Genomic DNA, 13,236 nt, shown 5'->3' on the forward strand with positions numbered 1-13,236 from the left:
ATGAGCATCTCTTCCATTTGGTCAGCTGATAAATATAAAAGAAAGTTCTCCTTTTAGTCTAGAATGCAGAGAGGAAAACCACTCTTGGTTTAACCATACAACAACAGATGGGGACCAGATTGACCTTAGTGATGCCTATATACCACAGTCAATGGTGATGTTCAAAATGTGAATTACTACAAACAGGATGTGGCTAGTCAGCATGGATGCTGGTCCTAAACAACTGATTAGTGTGCTACTACTTATCAGCTATCAGCCCTGGATAGAGATAAACCCTGGTTATCAAAACCAATGACTAAAATTCTAGATTCATGCCAAACATAAACCAAAAAGTTCTGAATTGCTTTACAAAAATGGTTTCCATTTGGATTATTTTTATTAAAATCCTAACTGTTATACTGAAAATCATTTGATTTGCACACAGTCTTCAATAGTAACTCTACTGAAAGTCCACTTTATCCTAATGTGGATCATAGTATAACGGGGAGATTACTGAACTTGAAATCATAAAATCTGAGGTTTAGGCATGGACTCATCACTTTCTAACTTCATTAGCACCTTCAATTCCCTTGGATTCTTTGAGCTTCTTTCCTGAAATGTAAAATGAGAACAATGGCACAAATTCCGCTGTCCTGGGATATTACGTATGAAAGTGCTTTAGAAACTGTAAAGTGCTGCTACATTATCACGCAGAACAAAACGTGTTGCAAGGAAAAAAGTTAATATCACAAATAAGATTTTGAAGATTTTCGATTTATTCCTGCTGGGTTGAAGACATTATGTCCCCTTAGTAAAGGTTGTTGTCATCAGAAAGCTGGCACATGTGTTTCTTAGTACTCTTATTTTGTATGTTTCTACAGGAGTGAAAATGGAAGAATTTCTCCCCCCTGGTGCGAGTCTAAAATGCACTGTGTGTAGCTACACTGCTGACTCTGTGATCAACTTTCACCAACACCTGTTCTCCCATCTCACTCAAGCTGCCTTCCGATGTAATCATTGCCACTTCGGCTTCCAGACGCAGAGGGAGTTATTGCAGCACCAGGAGCTCCATGTCCCTGGCAGCAAACTTCCCAGAGAAAGTGACATGGAACATTCTCCAAGTGGAACTGAGGACAACTTACAGCCACCCGTAGACTTGCTGACCAGAAGCGAACTTCCTCAGAGCCAAAAGTCCATGCAGACTAAAGAAGCAAGCTCTGACACAGAGCTGGACAAGTGTGAGAAGAAGAATCAGCTGTTTTTCACTAACCAGAAACCGGAGATACAGCCTACAGCAAATAAACAAAGCTTTTCTTATACAAAAATAAAGTCAGAGCCCTCTAGCCCAAGACTCGCCTCCTCTCCAGTTCAGCCTAATATTGGACCCACTTTCCCTGTGGGTCCTTTCCTATCTCAGTTTGCTTTTCCCCAAGATATCACAATGGTCCCTCAAGCTTCAGAGATCTTAGCCAAAATGTCTGAACTGGTTCATCGGCGACTGAGGCATGGAAGTAGTAGCTACCCTCCTGTAATTTATAGCCCCTTGATGCCCAAGGGTGCTACTTGTTTTGAGTGCAACATAACATTCAATAATTTGGATAATTATCTAGTGCACAAAAAACATTATTGCAGCAGCCGATGGCAGCAGATGGCTAAGTCCCCAGAGTTCCCTGGCGTTTCAGAAAAGATACCTGAGGCTGTGAGTCCCAACACTAGCCAGACCTCCATCAACCTTCTCAACCCAGCTGCTCACGCTGCTGATCCTGAGAATTCACTTCTTCAAACATCCTGCGTCAATTCTTCCACTGTTTTAGATTTAATTGGGCCAAACGGGAAAGGCCTTGACAAGGATTTTTCCACTCAAGCTAAAAAACTCTCCACCTCCAGTAACAGTGATGATAAAATTAATGGAAAACCTGTTGATGTGAAAAATCCCAGCCTCCCCTTAGTGGATGGGGAAAGTGACCCCAATAAGACTACCTGTGAAGCTTGCAACATTACCTTCAGCCGGCACGAAACATACATGGTTCACAAACAGTACTATTGTGCTACACGCCATGATCCTCCACTAAAGAGATCTGCTTCCAGCAAAGTGCCTGCCATGCAGAGAACCATGCGCACACGCAAGCGAAGGAAGATGTATGAGATGTGCCTGCCTGAACAGGAACAACGGCCTCCGCTGGTCCAACAGAGATTCCTTGATGTAGCCAACCTCAGTAATCCTTGTACCTCGACTCAAGAACCCACAGAAGCACTGGGAGAATGCTACCACCCAAGATGTGAGATCTTCCCAGGAATTGTCTCTAAGCACTTGGAAACTTCTCTGACCATCAATAAGTGTGTTCCCGTTTCCAAATGTGACACGACTCATTCCAATGTTTCCTGCCTAGAGATGGACGTGCCAATAGATCTCAGCAAAAAGTGTTTATCCCAGTCTGAGCGGACCAGCACGTCTCCCAAAAGGTTGCTGGACTACCATGAGTGCACAGTGTGCAAGATCAGTTTCAATAAGGTAGAAAACTACCTGGCCCACAAGCAAAATTTTTGCCCAGTCACTGCGCATCAGCGCAATGACCTGGGCCAACCTGATGGTAAAGTGTTTCCGAATTCAGAAAGTGAACGAAACAGTCCTGATGTAAGCTATGAGAGAAGCATCATAAAATGTGAGAAAAATGGGAATCTGAAGCAGCCTTCCCCCAATGGAAATTTATTTTCATCCCACTTAGCAACCCTCCAAGGCCTGAAAGTCTTTAGTGAAGCCGCTCAGCTCATTGCTACAAAAGAAGAAAACAAACATTTGTTTCTTCCACAATGCCTTTACCCTGGAGCAATAAAGAAAGCAAAAGGGGCTGACCAGCTTTCTCCATACTATGGAATAAAGCCAAGTGATTATATTTCTGGTTCTCTGGTCATTCATAACACTGACATAGATCAAAGCACAAATGCCGAAAATGAATCCCCCAAAGGCCAGGCTTCCTCAAATGGGTGTGCTGTGCAGAAGAAAGATTCTCTGCCACTCTTGCCCAAAAATAGAGGCATGGTCATCGTTAATGGTGGACTGAAACAAGATGAGAGACCTGCTACCAACCCACAACAAGAGAACATTTCCCAGAATCCTCAGCATGAAGATGGGCACCAGTCTCCCTCTAGGATCTCTGAGAACCCATTAGCTGCAAATGAGAATCTCTCACCAGGAATTCCCTCAGCGGAGGAACAGTTGTCTAGTATAGCAAAAGGCGTAAATGGCTCCACTCAGGCTCCGACCAGTGGGAAATATTGCCGGCTGTGTGACATCCAGTTCAACAACCTTTCAAACTTTATAACTCACAAGAAGTTTTATTGCTCCTCACATGCAGCAGAACATGTCAAATGAAAGAACAAACTAAATAAACATCAGTCACCTTTGGTACCAGTGTTTAGTATGTTGTTCTACCCAGTCCAGAAAAAAAGCAAAAGCTGTGTGAATTACATCTTCTTTCTGGCTGAGTTGAATGAAGACTTACAGTGTAATTTCATTACAGTTCATTAGTAAAGTGTATTATTGGTGCCATTTTCAAAAAAAAAAAAAAAAATTAATTTATTTTACCAGCAGTATTCATAGCTGTGGTTATGTTATTTTTTATTTAAAACTTTATATTAAAGTCATTTGTAATGTTATTGTATAGTTATTGTGTAGCACATATGGTTTGCACTGTATAGTAGCTTTTAAAAAATAGTCACAAACAATACAGAAAAGCATTTTAGAAATAGCTTCAAAAGCACTTGTGTATCTTGATTTTTTTCCTTATATGCTGTTGCAGATCTATGTAGATGCTAAAATATAACTTGCAAGATCTTCTAAATACACATACACATGCTGTAAGTTCGCCTTAAGATTTCAATTCTTGGATAATCAGGCTCCGTTTGCACTTTATATTTTAGCAGATACAGTTTCTTAGTCACTAGGCTTTGCATTGGTATGTAGCAGTATGTTTCTGTCCATTTTCTTATCTTAAACATGTATGTTAAATGAAGATGGCAATTTTTTTCTTGTATAGTACTTGTATTTTCTTTCGCTGATGCAGCTCTCTCAATTTTTAAACCTTTGCTGTTAAATGCAATACTTTATAAAGAATGAACAAAATTACTGGAAGCAGTATTGTAAGTAATGAGGTAGTATTAATCAGTTTTATCTTTTGAAAGGCACAGTCTAAATCGAAACCCTAAACTCAATGCTGCAAGTATGAATTTAATTCATATATAAGATCTATTTAAATATAAGAGTAGCAATACTGCACCTGGTGATCACAAAGATAATGTTCTACTTCTGATAGAAATAATTTCTCAACAAATGTTGTTACTATGCATGTATATGAATGGAATAAAATTCCAGATTGTTGGAGAAATTTGGTATACTTTTTTTTCCTTTAAAATACAAGGGAAACTCTATACCTATTCTTTGAGATGAAAATGGGTTCAAAACAGCACAGAATAGCTGTAGAAACAAGATGACGAACCAGTAGAGAGATATATTATCTTTTGTTGTTGTTGTTAAGTGCCGTCGAGTCAGTTCTGACCCATAGCGACCCTGTACAAGGTTTCCGAGGGTGTAAATCCTTATGGGAGTAGAAAGCCTCATCTTTCTCCTGCAGAGCGGCTGGTAGTTTCAAACACTAACCTTAAGGTTCGCAGCCCAATTCGTAACCACTACGCTACCAGAGCTCCTTCTTTTAGATGCACTTAATTAGATAAGCGTTGAACTACAAGGTCAGAGGTTCAAACCCACCAGCTGCTCCTAGGAAATCTTATACAGGGTCTCGCTTTGAGTTGAAAGCAACTCAACAGCAGTTAACAACAACAACAGCAATTTATATAACTTATTAAATTAAATAGAGGTTCCAGGTTATGGATATAGAAATACTGCTGATTATATTGTATATAATAAACCCTGTCAGTCTCCCACCTACCATCACTGCCATAGCTTGATCAAGAACAATTTCATGAGTCTCTAAATAGCTTACAAAACCTACACACGAAGTTGTACAAATGTTGATAAAATCTACCCAACTTTCATATGGAGTTTACCAGAGTGGTTTACATTTTGGGACATGGTGAAGTGGTATATGATAAAATGACTCTGATGAGAAAAGATGCAGAGATCTCTTGCTTGCAAATTATAAAAGACATTAGATTTCATACATCATTTGTACACTCCAGGGATTTGTGTATCGAGGGAGGTTGAGAGTAGACAGTGTGGGTCAAATCATGGAGGACACCAAGGGTCAATGAGAGGAGTTGAGATGTGGTTAAATAGATAAGGTGGCATCTGCTGCCAATCCAGATAAATGATAGACCACTGCAGTCTTAGAAACCTTCCTGTCTGGAAACTCAACTACCCTAACTGTGACTAAACCACATTATTTGAAAATAGGCTATGATACATTATCATTTATCCATATTGGATTTGATGGCATAATGAACATCTTGTGCTTTCCCCAATGCACAAAAATGTTTATACTGTCAAGAACGTCTCTTTAGTTGCTTATTCAGAAAATAATTTTTAGATTTAAAATCTTGGCCTTAACTGATTTTTATGACTCCATTAGTTAATGACTCCACTGAAGGGAACAGAACTAATGAGCTTAAAAAGCCAGTAGTAGTTTCTGAAATCCTTGGGGACCCATGGGGTCATATAGACCTGCATAAACACTCTCAGATTGGAACTGGTAGGACTGAGTATCCCTAGCAAGACTTCCTTTCTCGATGCCTGCCTGCTTTTTCCTATAGAAAAAGAAAAGAAGCAGACCAACATATTGAGTATTTATTAAACACCTAAGTTGGTACTCACCATTTTGAGGATGACAGCAAATAAGATCAGGCGTGATTGCTTCCCTAAAGGACCTCAGAATCTGACTGCTGTTTCTCATCCCTCTTCACTCCTAGAATCACTTTGGGAACTTTTTTAAAAAATGACCATGGGTTTCGGTGGGTTATTTTGTACATTGTGCCTCAAACCAGGTGAAATAAAGAAAAAAATCATGTCTTTAAAGTCTAGGAATTAATATCTTTTAGAATCTGTCCAGGTGTTATTCTAAAGTATACTGAATGGCAAACTAGGACTAAGTTTTAAGAATGGGCTATATAGGATGATTGTGATTAAGTACAGTGTTGTTGTTGTTAAGTGCTGTAGAGTCAGTTCCAGCGACATTTTTTAGGGTTTCCAAGGAGCTGTTGGTGAGATTGAACTGATAATCTGCAGTTCAAACTGACCTTGTGGTCCAGTGCTTATCCTATAGAAAGGTCAAAAAATGGGGGAGTGTAAAACAAGAAACCAATATGGGATGAAAGACTTGGGAATAACTTTATGGATAGGGTAGAGGCTGGAAATATTGAAGAACGCTTCCTGTCCATGGATCCTGAATTATTTGTGTTCTATATCGACTTAACAATAATATCTAAGAGGATATATTGTTTATTGTTTGTATAGTTGAGAGTAAGTTCTAGTAGCTATTTATAGAAGGGAATTAACATCTTGCCTGAAATATAAAATTCCCACCTGAATTGGACCCTGGAGAGTACAGAGGAGGGGAGTGACATTTCTGCCTGTGGATAACATTGTATGTTACAGAATAAAAGTGGAACAAGACTTGCTTCTGAGAATGAATACTGAGTACAATTTATTTTTTCAAAGAAGATGGTTTTAATTGAAAAGGAAAAGAAAATAAGATTATAAATAAGGATCTGGTTATCACAAGACCTCAAATGCCAGACAAAGGCTAATGAGCTTACCCTAAACTTTGTTGTTTAAATAAAGTCAATAAATGAATGTTGTATTTAGTAGCACTGATAGAGTGAATGTAAAACCTAGATGTAGAAAGAAGGTGATTAGTTAGAAGACAATGATACTGATCCAAATTGGGAGGGAGATGGGAGAATAAACCAGGTAGATGGAGAAGGATAAGACGGAGTACAGGGTTACATAATAAATGTTTAACCAACAGGAATTAATAACCAGATTCTGAAGACCAAATCAAAGATCTTTAGCCCTCACTGATAAAAACGCTTCTCATTCAACAAGAAAGCATTTAGGTCAGAATATTGGTATCAGTTGAGTAGTTTTGCGGAGGCAGGTAAAAAGGGTGATGATTTGTTCATATTGGTTCTTCAGATTCTTCTGTGGAATTTAACACTCTACAAAATACTTGTGTTGCTAGTTGCCAACAAGTTGGCTCTAGTAATCATAAGCACAGATACTAACCTAAACCAAACAAGCTTCCTGTGGAGTAAAGTCCGATTATAGGAGAGAATAGAACTATCCCATAGAGTTTCCAAGGCTGTGATCTTTTCAGAGACAGACTGCCACATCTTTCTCTTACTGAGCAGCTGGTTGGTTCAAACTGTGATCTTTCCGTTAGCAGTCAAGTGCTTAACCACTATACCACCAGTGCTTCCTTACACAATAATCAAAATCTACTAAGTCAATATTTCAGAACGAGAGCAGGATTTTATTTTATTGGGGGTGGGGCAAAGCAACCTATGTAGGGCATTTTCTACTATCCTTCCCTTGAACACAATAATAATTGAATAAACCAAAGGGTATGTGAAGCTTTGGTCTACACCAACATAAATTAAGCTAGTAGCAGAATGTAATGTCTAATTTTTTTTCTTTGAATTGCTGGTATATAGTCAATTTGGCTATGTAAAACTACTGCAGTTTTTAAAAGATGCAACATAGACATTTAAATTCAAACAGATATTCAAATTAAAACTGAAAAACGAGTGTTGATGGTCTCTGTGAACACTACCTAAACACCTTTCAATTAGAGCCCTCTCATTATCAGGTGAAACTAAGGGTCAGAAGTTTTTAAGAGCTGAAAATCATAAAGCTAATGAGTAAGATCCAGAGACCTTGGTCTTGCTTCTTTCTCCACTAAACCAGAAAGCAGGTACTGGAAAAAATCTGGGGCTACAAAGAAAGGTGATGTTTCCCTTAAAATGCCTAAATTTCAATGATGTAAGTTCCCACCAGCTTGAATGCCAGACTTTGAACTGACCAGCTAATAAGATAACTGCAGTGTAACAACTTTGATGAGATTGCTGCTGTGTTGGGCACAACTGTCTGCTGGTGATCACCATTGCTCCCATATTCTGGTTTCAAGAAAAAAAGATACTGTCTTTCCTTGGCCACATGATCAGAGATTCCAGACGGTCTGCACTGAACACTATACTGCATGCCAGAAACCATACTCTTAATTAACAATATTTCTTATAGTTCAGAAGGAAAGGGCAATAAGGAGACCAACTCTCATATACTGAACTCCTACAGCCCAGAGTTGATCCCAAATTCTCTTCAAGGGCAACAGTTTGACCCAAGTTCACACCTGTCTCTACCCTGAGTTGGTCCACACAGCTCCAAGCTTTGGCATTGTCTCAACAGTTTCATATCCAGCAGTAGCCAGAAAAGCAGTTTTTCCCATATCCTAGCCTCAGGCTAGGATTCCTGGCGTGACGCTATAGGATCAGCACTGGAGTGTGAACCACCAGGTCGGCAGTTGAAACCCACCAAGCTGCTCCTCAGAAACCCTATACAGGGTTGCTGTGAGTTAGAGTTGACTCCATGGCACTTTACAACAACAACCCTCAGGCTACCCTCTGTAATAATACTTTAGGATTTAAGATGGATGCTTTTAACCCCAACTTACACCTCTAAGGAACCCTGCTGGCACAGTGGGTTAAGCATTGGGCTGCTAAGCATAAGATGGGTAGGCCAAATTCACCAGCTGCTCAACATGTGAAAGATACTACACACTACTTCCATAAACATGTAGAACCTCAGAAACCCTATGAACAGTTCTACTCAGTCTTATGGGGATGCTAAAAGTCCTAGTCAATTCAACAGTAGTGGGTGTGTGTGAAACTTACACCTCTAAGCACAGAAGACCTCAAAAGACAGCAAATTCTGGGTTTCTTAAGTAACAGAGATATTAATGTTGTTGTTAAGTGCCACCAAGATGATTTCGACTCATAGTGACCCTGTACAGGGTTTCTGAGAAACAGCTGGTGGGTCTGAACCACTGACCTTGTGGTTCATAATTCAGTGCTTATCCTACACACCACATCAGGAGTCCAGAGACATCAATAGCCAGTCTAATACTTTCATGGGATGAATTTACTGTCGTTTGAGCCTCTTCTGATTTTTCCTGGGAGACTGCTTAGAGAAGAACACATATATAGGCCAGAAAGAAAATAGAAGATATAAACAAAAGATGGTTTAAATGTACACTTAGGAAGAAAACCTTTATCCAAAGACAGTAGCCCATGAAAATAAAACAAAAATGAGATAAATTACATAGGCAGTTTTTTCTGTTAATTTCTAAAGTGGTCAAGTTTCTTTAGTGTTATCGTATCTCAAAAATTTCCTTACAGGAAATATGCTTTCTTTATGTCCATCACCAATGAATTAATAAATATTAGTAAATAAATGAAAGTAGTGGTTTTCTCATAACTAAAAACAGTCATGTCCAAAATAAATTCAAACTTTATACTTAAAATTCTGTTTCTTTTAATTATTAAAAAGGCTATTTTTTCCATTTTCTAATAGTCAATAATTCAAAATAATATCAACTTGATCTACCTCGTTATATAATAAGGGAAATGCCCAAGTAATAGATATTTTCATCACATGAAACAGGACATAAATAACATTGTCACGTTTTAATTTTAAAACCATCCTTCACATTAAACCTTTAAGATTCATTTTTAAAAGTATCAATATTATAAACATTTTTTAATCAAAATTTGTATATTCATTTGTGTATAATATTGTTGTTAGATGCCTGTGAGTCAGTTCTAAATCATAGCGTCGCGCGTGCACCACAGAATGAAACCCTTTCTGGTCCTGCACCACCCTCAAAAGTGTTGTGATGCTTAAGACCATTGCTGTCGCTACTGTATCAATCTAGCTTGTTGGGGGTTTTCTTTTTTGCTGACCCTCCACTTTACCAAGCATGATTTCTTTCACCAGAGATCGGTCCCATATGATAACTTGTCTGAAGTATGAGACACTAAGTATCACCATCCTGGCTTCTAAGGAGCACTCTGGTTGTACTTTCAACAGATACCTGCTTCTTTTTCTGGCAGTTCATGGTAACTTCAGTATTCTTCTCCAACACCACAACTCATATGAATTAAGTCTTTTAATACATTGTCTAATTAACTGTCTGTTCATTGTCTAATTTTCATATGAGGCTGTTGAAAATACCATGGCTTTTTTCAAGCACACCTTAATCCTCAAACTGATATCTTTGTTCTTGAGCACTTTAAAGAGGTCTTGACGACAGATTTGCCTACTGCAAAATACTTCATTTGATTTCTTGACTGCTGCATCCATGAATGTTGATTATAGATCCACGCATAATGAATTCTTTGATAACTTCAATCTTTTCTCCATTTATCATAATTTCATTTATTGGTCCAGTTCTGAGGATTTTTTGTTTTCCTTACATGGAGGTGCAATCTATACTGAAAGTTGTGGTTTGTGATCTTCATCTGTATTTTAAGTCTTTTTTGCTTTCAGCAAACAAGTTTGTATCATCTGCATCTTGTGGGTTGTTAATATGAGTCTTCCTTCAATGCCATTTTTTTTTTGTCGTATAATCCACCTTCTTGGATTATTTGCTCAGAATACAGATTGACTAAGTATGGTGAAAGAATGTAACTCTGGTGCACAACTTTCCTAATTTTAAACCATTCAGTGTCCCCTTTCTCTATTTAAACATTGTCTCTTGGTCTACGTTCAGGTTCCTCATGAGCACAATATGTTCTGGAATACTCATTTTTTTGCAAAGTCATCCATAGCTTGTCACAATTCACTCAGTCAGAAGGCTTTGCACAAGAATATATCTTTCTGGTATTTTCTGCTTTCAGACATGATCCATCTGACATCAGCAGTGATATCCCTAGTTCCACATCCTCTTCTGAATCCAGCTTGGATGTCTGGCAGTTCTTTGTTGATGTACAGTTACAGCCATTTTTCAATTTTCTTCAGGAAAAAACAAAACAAACTTGCTTACATGTGATATTATTGTTCAGTGATTTCCACATTCCATTTGATCACCTGTTTTGGAAATGGGCACAAATATGGATCTCTTCCAATTGGTTGGTCAGATAGGTAACTATCTTCCCAATTCCTTGGCATATATAAGTGAGTGCCTCCAATGCTGCATCAGTTTGTTGAAATATTTCAGTTTGTATTCCATCAACTCCTGGAGCCTTGTTTTTCACAAATACATTGAGTGCACTTTGGACTTCTCCCTTCAGTACCATAGGTTCTTGATAATACACTAATTTTTGAAATGGTTGAACATCAACTATTTATTTTTTGTTCATTGACTATATATTCCTTGCATCTTCTTTTGATGCTTTCTGCATCATTCAATATTTTGCCCATAGAATCCTTCAATATTCCTAATTTAGCCTCGAATTTTTTTCTTCATTTCTTTAATCTTGAGAAATGCTGAGTATGTTCTTCCCTTTTACTTTTCTAATTCCGGGTCTTAGCACATTTCATTTTAATGCATGATTTGTCTTCTCATGCTGAAATTTGAAATTTTCTAATCAGTTCCTTAACTTCCTCATTTCTTCCATTCACTTTAGCATCTCTACACTGGAGAGCAAGTTTCAGAGTCTCTTCTGACATCCATTTTTATCTTTTCTTTATGTCCTTTTAAATGTCCTTTTGTTTTCTTTCTGTATAATATTCTTGATGTCAACCCACAAATCTTCTGGTATTTGGTCATTAGTGTCTAATGCATCAAGTCTGTTCTTGAGATGGTTTCTAAATTCAGGTGGGATATGTTCAAGATATAGTTTAGCCTTCATGGAATTGCTTTAATTTTCTTCAGCTTCAGACTGAACTTGCATATGAGCAATTGATGGTCTGTTCCACAGTCTTCCCCTTGGCCTTGTTTTGGCTGATGGTATAGAACTTTTCCACCATCTCTTCCCACAAAAGTAGTCAATTTAATTCTTGTGTATTCCATCTGGTGAGGTGCATGTGTACGTTGTTGTTGTTAAGTGCCGTCAACTTGGTTCCAACCCATAGCGACCCTGGATAGGGCTTCTGAGAAGCAACTGGTGAGCTTGAACTACTGACCTTGCAATTCAAATGGCTTTGCAATCTGGCACATTAACCCACAGAACCACACCAGGACCCTAGTGAGGTGCATGTGTATAGCTGCCTTTTATGTTGTTTGAAAAAGATATTTGCAATGAATAAGTGATTAGTCTTGCAAAAGTCTATCATGCAGGAGAGTCAGGGCTTGATGGTGGATAGCATAGAGGTTAACTGAAGTTTGCCATTAGCAATACCACAGAATACCAGACGAAGCAGGTTCAGGGCAGAGCACCAAAACTCTGAACCACATATCTAGGAATATTTAAATCGTTTGAAGGCTTACAGCTAGTGGAACTTGTAGCAGAAGTAAGAAATCCCATACTTCAGAATCTGCCATGCTTGGTGGCCCAGAGCCAACAACTTGGGTGAGAACAAATGGCAAGACCAAGTGGGGGAGAAAGCAGATCCACCATGGAATAATGCCACAGGAACTTCGGAGCAAAGGTGGACAAAATACTTTGTTGGTTTTGCTTTGTTTTGATTTTTGTTTTTGGTATCTGTTCATTGGCACACCACTGTTTGTGCACCTCCATTCTGATAACCAGGAAGGGGGTGCCTGACTGAATGGACACCCCCCCACCCCTACCATGGGTGGGTTCTACTGCCACGCTTGCGCACAGATACTCTCAGCATTTGCAGAAACAGGCAGCTCAGCAGCCAGCCCGAACTATTTATTAATAGATAAAAGGCCAGAACTAGGGATGTGGAGAGGGAGAGAGAGTTTAAAAACAAAACAGGCCAAAAGTTAAATCCTGAGCTACAGCATAATAACCAACAGTGGCAGCTTAAAATATATCAGGCAGCCTTGAAGGCAAGAAGCTAAAAGAGGATATTTAAATCACACTCATATTAGGCTACAGATTTATGTTTTTTCTTTTTCTTCTCTCCCTCCTCTCCCTTTTCTGCAATTATAGACTACAGTATCCAATCTAGATATTTTTGTTGTTGTTTTTTGGTGGTTTTATTTTTTCTTTCTCTTTTTTCTTATTTTTTTGCTGTTGCTATTTTGTTGTTTTTTTATTCTCCCTTTTACCTTTAGGGGACTTTTTCTCTCCCTATATTACCCAAGAAGAGAAATATAGTCAATCTACAATCACACCCTA

General features: G+C 38.5%; 1 protein-coding gene across 1 annotated transcript in view; it reads left to right on the forward strand.

Moving 5' to 3' along the window:
• ZFPM2 (zinc finger protein, FOG family member 2) overlaps positions 1-4,364 on the forward strand; it is a 560,495-nt gene extending 556,131 nt beyond the window's left edge. Inside the window, exon 7 of the mRNA XM_006830635.1 lies at positions 861-4,364. Coding sequence (XP_006830698.1) covers positions 861-3,352 — 2,492 coding nt within the window. The 3' untranslated portion in view covers positions 3,353-4,364. The remainder of the gene's footprint in view (positions 1-860) is intronic.
• The last annotated feature ends 8,872 nt before the right edge of the window (positions 4,365-13,236 follow it).

This window comes from Chrysochloris asiatica, unplaced genomic scaffold (genome assembly GCF_000296735.1).
Source record: "Chrysochloris asiatica unplaced genomic scaffold, ChrAsi1.0 scaffold00001, whole genome shotgun sequence".
Classification (NCBI taxonomy): Eukaryota; Metazoa; Chordata; class Mammalia; order Afrosoricida; family Chrysochloridae; genus Chrysochloris; species Chrysochloris asiatica.